The sequence below is a fragment of the Ruditapes philippinarum genome, unplaced genomic scaffold (assembly GCF_026571515.1).
Source record: "Ruditapes philippinarum isolate M1 unplaced genomic scaffold, ASM2657151v2 ctg3757_1_1_1_1, whole genome shotgun sequence".
Lineage (NCBI taxonomy): Eukaryota > Metazoa > Mollusca > Bivalvia > Venerida > Veneridae > Ruditapes > Ruditapes philippinarum.
In genome coordinates, this window is record NW_026860359.1 from 205,455 (window position 1) to 214,179 (window position 8,725).

The 8,725-nt window shown below is 32.9% G+C and overlaps 1 protein-coding gene across 1 annotated transcript; it reads left to right on the forward strand.

Moving 5' to 3' along the window:
• Positions 1-422: 422 nt before the first annotated feature.
• Positions 423-8,432, forward strand: LOC132759789 (long-chain fatty acid transport protein 4-like; the record flags this gene model as incomplete). Its single annotated transcript, XM_060751637.1, is given in 6 exon segments — positions 423-805; positions 2,399-2,546; positions 3,397-3,637; positions 4,495-4,647; positions 6,217-6,286; positions 8,231-8,432. Coding segments are annotated over 6 exon segments (1,041 nt in total), but the record flags the coding sequence as incomplete, so codon positions are not given.
• Positions 8,433-8,725: the final 293 nt, after the last annotated feature.

Sequence of the window (8,725 nt, forward strand, 5' to 3'; positions counted from 1 at the left end):
GTTATATGATAACTTTAAAAGTTGTTTTTTGTGTATTCTCCAGGAACTCATTTGTTGGTGGAAGGATTAAATATGTACTACCCACCAGCTGTCAGGAGTTTTTAATGTGGTGAATTTAAACAGATTACAACAGAATGAAGATTTCTGAAAAAAGTAGATGGCTAACCTATTACATTTTGGGCATCATTTGACTAAGATAGTGTTAATGTTTAAAGTTAAAGACAGTATATAATTCACCAAGAACAATGGAATCCAGAATTAAACCTCAAATTTGACTGATTTACTATAGAACAAATAGTACGAAAATTCACAGAGCCGAGTCCAAGATCGTGAATAAGAGACGATACAGAAGGGTGAAAAAATGTCCGAAGAAATAGTGATCTTTTCGCTATAATTGATACTTTCCGCAAATTTGCAGAAACGCTTTTTGAAAATCAGGCGTCGCCTTACAATGATTAACTGTTTCTTGTGTCAACAAATATTTGATCAACAAATAGGCTTAGCTACCCTTTGGACGCTTTGCAGTTCCAAAGTCCAGAATCGTGAACTTTGAATTTTGATAACAAAATAATTAACATATGACTAGCGTGTTTAGTTTTGCGAGGCAAATACGTACTTGCGTTGACTTGCTTGGTAACAGGATGACCGCCAAACTTCTTGGATTTTTTCTACTTGGAGTATTTTTAAGCTATTATGTCGGATTTTCTTGTACTTTTACAACAATTGCCGTGTTCGGAATATACTTGGCGACCGGGGGATGGAAGTTTATGAAAGTTGTCATTGTAACATTACCACGAGATTTAAGGTTTGCTGTTAGATTTCTATGTTAGTAAATTAATTTTACAGTAGGATTAGGGTCGGCGTAAAAAAAATATTTTTTTAGAATATCTGAAAATGTTTCAAGTTATCTTTGATTTAGGTCACTGGTGCTTTTATTGGAAAAGAGTCAACTCGGCCCTATACCAACTCGGCACGGGTCAACTCGGCACGGGTCAACTCGGCCCACTTTTGACAGTGCTAAAAATAGCTCTACACAACTGATAAGAATTACATACTTGAGGTGTCAATTATTGATTGCTTTTAAAGGTTTATAATACGTCTTTGATTACTTGGAGAACCTGTGCATTTTTTATTTCTTTTTCCATTAAATATTCTCAGGTGCATTTTGATATTCAAAATTAATATGATATAGCATACAAGTAAATATATTTTTTTTTATATTTTATACATTTAATCAGAAAAACTGCTGCTTACTTTATTCTTTCACAGCAATTCATTTTTTTGTTTTATTTTGTTTTTTTTTTAAGGTGGAGGATGGGGGGGGGGGTATATAGACATTTATATATTATAATTATGGATTTTTTTTTCAATTTAGACTTTGGAATCTCCAAAAATGACCTCCAATACAGTCATTTTTGTAATATAAAAATGATTCATGAAGTCAAATGACACTAGAAAGAAAATGATTTGACTCATGAAAATTTTGGCCAAAGAGTCTTTGACTCGTGAAATTCTGACCCTACTGAGAGCCCTGTTCACCATTTTATCCTGGTGCGGTTCACTGCTGGTGAAGTCACATGACAATGCTAATAGCAGACAAACGACCATATGTAATCAGCAACATATAAATTACTAAAATCTTTTAACACTAGAGTTCTGGGGCTGTAAAATTTAAACTAAAAGTTGGGTACTTGAAATGTATGAACATAATTTGGTTGTTACATTTTTATTTATTCAATATGTTTTCTTCATAAGATAAAAAAGAAATTTATTCGAAAAACAAACCTGCAATATGTAGTACTGTACGCCGAGCTATGGTACAATTTCATGCAAACCGCACTTGGTTATCTGGACTATCTTTACCCTCCGCCATGTATGTCATAATGTGATTAGCAAATTTTACACAATGGCTATTTAAAACAATATAATTGGTCTTGAAAATGGAGATATAACATTGAGCTTTGCTGACGTTGATTTGAATTTGTCATATCAAATATAGTATTTTTACGCAGAGCGTAGGTCCACCCACTCTAGATCTTCAAACGGGTTTCATTTGATATTTTGGTAAGTAGGTGGCTACGCTTTGCTCCGGTAGAAATAGAATGCAAAATGGACTCTGTTCACGAATGAGTGAGACTATAAAAGGATTGGATTGTCATGATTAACAATGTATGTACATTGTATCTATAAATAAGATAATTTTCTGGCTGTAAAGTAGGTTATTTTAGATTTTAAACATCTGGGACACCTACGGGATAGACACCTGACCGGGGAAGTCCCTGACTTCCTGGACTTAATGGCATGTATTTGTGTACATTGTATCTAAAAATAAGATAATTTTCATTGAATAACAGAAATAACATTGTATTTATCATTAGATATGATGATCTATTTACAGAGCTTTGTCAGTATTATTACGATTAAAATGGAATGTAAAGAAATTCAACCAGACTGGAAGCAGCGTTCCAAAACTATTCCGGACAACAGTAGAGAAATTTCCAAACAAAACATGCTTTATCTATGAAGATAAAAGATACACATTTCAGGTGAAGAAGATTATTTTAACCCTTAATTAAACAAAATTAATAACAAATTTCAATTGTTAACTTAGTTAATCTGACCAGACTCACTGTATTAGACTGTTGGCTGATTAACTTAGTTAGTCTGACCAGGTTATATATGACTGTTTGCTGATTAACTAAGTTAGCCTGAGCAGGCTGTGTAAGACTGTTGGCTGATTAACTTAGTTAGTCTGACCAGGTTGTATTAGACTGTTGGCTGATAAACTTAGTTAGTCTGACCAGGTTGTATATGACTGTTTGCTGATTAACTAGGTTAGCCTGACCAGGCTGTATTAGACTTTTGGCTGATTAACTTAGTTAGCCTGACCAGGTTATACATGTATATGACTGTTGGCTGATTTACTAGGTTAGTCTGACCAGGCTGTATATGACTGCTGATTAACTTAGTTAGTCTGACCAGACTGTGTTAGACTTTGGCTGATTAACTTAGTTAGTCTGACCAGGTTGTATATGACTGTTTGCTGATTAACTAGATTAGTCTGACCAGGCTGTATATGACTGCTGATTAACTTAGTTAGTCTGACCAGGTTGTATATGACTGTTTGCTGATTAACTAGGTTAGTCTGACCAGGCTGTATATGACTGTTTGCTGATTAACTAGGTTAGTCTGACCAGGTTGTATATGACTGTTTGCTGATTAACTAGGTTAGTCTGACCAGACTGTGTTAGACTTTTGGCTGATTAACTCAATATTTCATATTGATATCCCAAATTGATAATTGACACTTCTGAAAGGGAAAACATTCATTTTGAAAAGTCATTTACTCACAAACACCAGGATAAGTGATAATGTGTAAATTTTGTATGTTTACAGGAAGTAGATCTGCTAACCAACTCAATAGCTAACTTTTTTTACGAGTCTGGCATACGTCAGGGGAGTGTTATTTCTATCATTATGGAGAATAGACCAGAAGTTGTGTTTTATTGGCTTGGATTGGCTAAGATTGGTGCAGTGGGAGCGCTCATTAATCATAATTTGAGGGATAAGTCATTAGTCCATTGTATAGAAGCTGCTGAGTCACAAGGAATTGTTTTCTCACAAGAGTTGTCACCAGGTAAGACGTAAATTAAATACTGATTCATTTATTATTGTTTATTTTCTCTCTTGCTACAGTCTGCAAACTTGTATCTTGATCATAACTTTTAAAGTTCTTTGTGTATTTTCTTTATATTTGGTCACCATAACATTTGGACCAAGACTTTTCAGTAGACCAGTCTAACCTTGACCTTCATCCATAAATGGCCTTGACCTTTAAGGTCTCCTGATTTTGCTTCTTTCTTGCTATTAGTGGCTATAACATTGTTATAATGGATTGTCTTCAAACTTGAATAAAATATTTGTTTTAGGATACCTCTTTAAGATGATCAGACAAAACTTGACCTTCACTCTTATATGACCTTGACTTTGAAGGTCAAATTATTGATTTTTTTTTTATATTTATTTGCTGCAACTGGCTGTTACTTTGTTACTATTGAATGGATGGACTTCATATTATAACAGAACATTCTTTAGGATAAGACCTTCATGTATAACAAAATCAAATTGACCTTGGGCTTTTTATGACTTTGACCTTGAAGGTTAGATTACATGTATTGAATTTTCACTGATTTTGCTTTACTTGACTGTAACTTGGTAATTTATAAATGGATAATCTTCATATTTGGACAAACACACCTTCTGAAAGGTTGAACTTAATTTGAGCTTTTATTAAATTTGCAAGTTGTAAATACTGGTAATTTAGGTTGTACGCCACTATGTAAATTTAAGAAACAGTCTGGTTGCTGACCAATGCCACCACCCTCCACCCCCCACTCCAAATGAAAAATGTCCCGGAAATAAGTTTAAAAAAGATGGCATTTATGGCTATGACATACTGACAAAGTTAACATTTTGTCTCAAATTTTGTTTCAGCTATTCAGGATATAGCCAGGGACTTGCCTAACACTCTCCAGCTGTATCATATTGGTCAGGGCTCAGTTTCAGGGGTCAATGCGATTTCTCTGGATACTTTGTTGGAAAAAAGTCCAACTTATCTTCCACCAGCACCAAAAACCAGGTTTACAGGTACATCTTAGTTAACTTTCTACTTGCTGAAAAAACTTAAATTGACTTGTTCGTCCAAACTTTTAAGAATTATCTGTTATCATTTATAGGGATATGAAGATAAAAACTAAAAGGTTAGTCAGTTAACAGGATTGTAACTTTTTAAACTGTAGACTGCAAAGTTGTGCAGGATGGCTTAGAAAAGGCAGAATATAATCATGCTTGGTTTCGGCAGGTAAAGGATTAAAGGGAGAAACTTCCAGTTAAATCAAATAGATCTTCAAAATTTCCAGGTAAATCAAATAGATCTTCAAAATTTCCAGGTAAATCAAATAGATCTTCAAAGCTTCCAGGTAAATCAAATAGATCTTCAAAACTTCCAGGTAAATCAAATAGATCTTCAAAACTTCCAGGTAAATCAAATAGATCTTCAAAGCTTCCAGGTAAATCAAATAGATCATCAAAACTTCCAGGTAAATCAAATAGATCTTCAAAGCTTCCAGGTAAATCAAATAGATCTTCAAAACTTCCAGGTAAATCAAATAGATCTTCAAAACTTCCAGGTAAATCAAATAGATCTTCAAAACTTCCAGGTAAATCAAATAGATCTTCAAAACTTCCAGGTTAATCAAATAGATCATCAAAACTTCCAGGTAAATCAAATAGATCTTCAAATCTTCCAGGTAAATCAAATAGATCATTAAAACTTTCAGGTAAATCAATTAGATCTTCAAAACTTTCAGGTAAATCAATTACATCTTCAAAACTTCCAGGTTAATCAAATAGATCTTCAAAGCTTCCAGGTAAATCAAATAGATCTTCAAAGTTCCAGGTAAAACAAATAGATCTTCAAAACTTCCAGATAAATCAAACTTCCAGGTAAATCAATCAGATCTTTAAATTTCCAGGAAAATCAAATAGATCTTCAAATCTTCAAGGTAAATCACATAGATCTTTAAAACTTCAAGGTAAATCAAATAGATCTTCAAAACTTCAAGGTAAATCAAATAGATCCTCAAAAAATCAAAGTTTCATTTATAAAGAAATATATTTACATGTTCTCAATGCAGATGTTGAATATTATTCAAAAGAGGGAAGTCTTTGTTTTTGATCACCACAAATTCTTGCAATCCAATTTTTAACAAAAATAAAAGCAGAGAATTTTTCTGCAAATTTGATAAGTAATAGATGTATTTTATGTACAGTAAGTGTCTTGGACTATGTGTAATCATATTGAAAATATTCTAATTTATTGCACCATTATTTTATTTTTTTTATTTTTCATAAAATTAACACAAATCTGGAAGCATACTGCTTCAAATACTTGCTCATATTGACAAGGTTCAGTAGTTAGTCCAGGGGCTTAAGGAGAGAAACATCTTCTAATGGGTGTCTACCAAGTTTGTTCAAATAAAAGCCCTGGGTTTAAAACTGGCCCAGCTCCTTGGGCCTAAATACAGGTGAGTGACTTCAGGGCCATCATGGCCCTCTTGTTGCCGAAAGTTATTTTAACAGACAAGCTTTAACATTGCAAGCAGTGCTCTGAATTTAAGTTTTTATCTATGTTTATTTATATATTTTCATTTTCAGATAAATTGTTTTATGTGTATACTTCTGGAACGACGGGTCTACCAAAAGCTGCTATTATATCTCATTCAAGGTATGTTATAGAAGTGAGTCACACTGTAAAGTCAGATTATTTCTGTGAGGCCAAAATTTTGTGAATTTAAATCAACAGTTTGGACTGGTTTATTGGGTAAAAGATTCCTATAATACTAAATGCATTTTCAGTTCTATTTAATTTATATGATACTTACAGAACATTTATTTTCACAAAAATCTTGCAAATTTGAAAAATTGGCAAAAAAATTAAACCTTGGCAAAAATGTCTTATTTTACAGTTGTACAACTCCATATATATGTGTATAGCAATAAATTATTTTATCACATAAACCGCAGTGCAAGAGTGTAATAAAGCCATTTAATAAAAAGGATATTACACTAGTGTAATAACACTTTGATGTGACGCCATTTGCGCTGTATAGAAACATAGCGTTAAAGCACGCTAATTAAGCGTTACACTATTAACTTGTCATTGAAATATTATTCATTTTAGCAGTTTACTGTTCTTATTTTATATATGTGATATATAGAATATTATATTTGTGTATATTCAATACTAAATTTATTGAACTCGTTGAATAACACAATATTATGTTCGCCAGAGGCTTGCATGATATGATTTTATTCAACTCGTTCAATAAATTTAGTATTAAACTACACTCATTCAATATCGTCTATGTAAGTTATATGTTAAGGGATATATAGGAGTAGATGAACGAGAATAATTATATCGGTCATATGTTGCGGTTCAGTATGGAATATCTCTCCCAAGGTAACCCACCCATGGGCATGGGTAAAAATAACAGAAATACCAGTTTGATATGCAAGAAAAGATCTATTTGACACGAGGCTGTAACCATGGTAACTGAGTATACAGATTACTCCTATTCCTAGAGATACAAGTGAGGCCCTTTAGTGGGTAAATTCTAATGGTTAGATACATGTACTATGTGTTAAATTGAAGCGAATAAAGAAAATTAAATTATTTATACTGCCAGAGTTGTGACATCACAAATATGTATTGATATTATATTTATACACTTATTCATAAGGAACAATGATTTTTATTATGATCACTGCATAGTCATTGTCTTTGTCATGCCAAAACTTTATCATTGTTGATCATTCAATCATTGTAAAATGTTTTCAACATGAGACTTGGAATACTTGCTTTTCATGACAAGGTGCATTAGTTAGACAAGGGGCATAATTATAAAAGATAATCATATACATGTACTTTTGGAGTTATGCCCCTTTGTATCTTAGAATTGTTGTTAAAATTGGTTTCACAAAACAGACGAGCATTATAATGGCAAGGGAGGGTGCTCTTGTTTTGGTTTTGTTCTGATTTTCTGTTTGCATGTGAAGAAATGTAATATGAAGGAATGTAATGTGAAGAAATGTAATATGAAGGAATGTAATGTGAAGGAATGTAATGTGAAGGAATGTAATGTGAAGGAATGTAATATGAAGAAATGTAATAATATGAAGGAATGTAATGTGAAGGAATGTAATATAATGAAAGGAAAGACCATCTTACTACTCTGATGATGTTGATTGTGCAGCGTCAACAATGATTGTGTTGAAATATTATATCCCAATGACATTTGCTCTGTGATGTCTTCAAGTCCCACTCTCGGTCAAACAGCTCTACACAAATTCACCAAATTCACACAATTTTAGCAAAACAAAACATAAAAGCACACAGCACAATAAACTTACTCTGGAATAAAGAATATTTTGGGTTTTTTGTAACCCAGCTAATCGGGGGTACAAACAATTTCTTACAGTTGCAGCTTCGTAAATAAGCGCAACAGATTGACAGGTAATCACTCTTTTTTGACCAGTTGAACAACGTTAAGCTATAACATTAAAGTTTGTTTGCACCGGAGGATTAGCTTGGAAAAACCCACATTTGCCGAGTTCCGGATAACATCTATTGCAAACTACGATCAGTAAAATAATTTTCCTATAATTACAGATTCTACTACATGTCTTACGCTGTCAACCTTTTCTTAGAGATCGGAAGTGATGACGTTCTATATGATGCTCTCCCTTTATATCATACAGCAGGGGGGATAATTGGAGTTGGACAAGCTTTTCTAAGGGGAACAACTGTTGTTATAAAAAAGAAGTTTTCTGCTAGTAAATTCTGGGATGACTGTGTCCAACATAAATGTACAGTAAGTGGCTTTTTATCTTATATCTAATGAAGATTGTGTCTATCCATGTGTACAGTATATCATGTACAGTTAGTGGCTTCTAATTTTATATTTAATGAAGATTGTGTCTATCCATGTGTACAGTATATCAGTGAGATATATCGCTTGACCTATTAAAAATTTCTCTTTAGATGGTACAGTATATCAGTTAGACATATCACTTGACCTATTAAAACTTTCTCTTTAGATGGTACAGTATATCAGTTAGACATATCACTTGACCTATTAAAAATTTCTCTTTAGATGGTACAGTA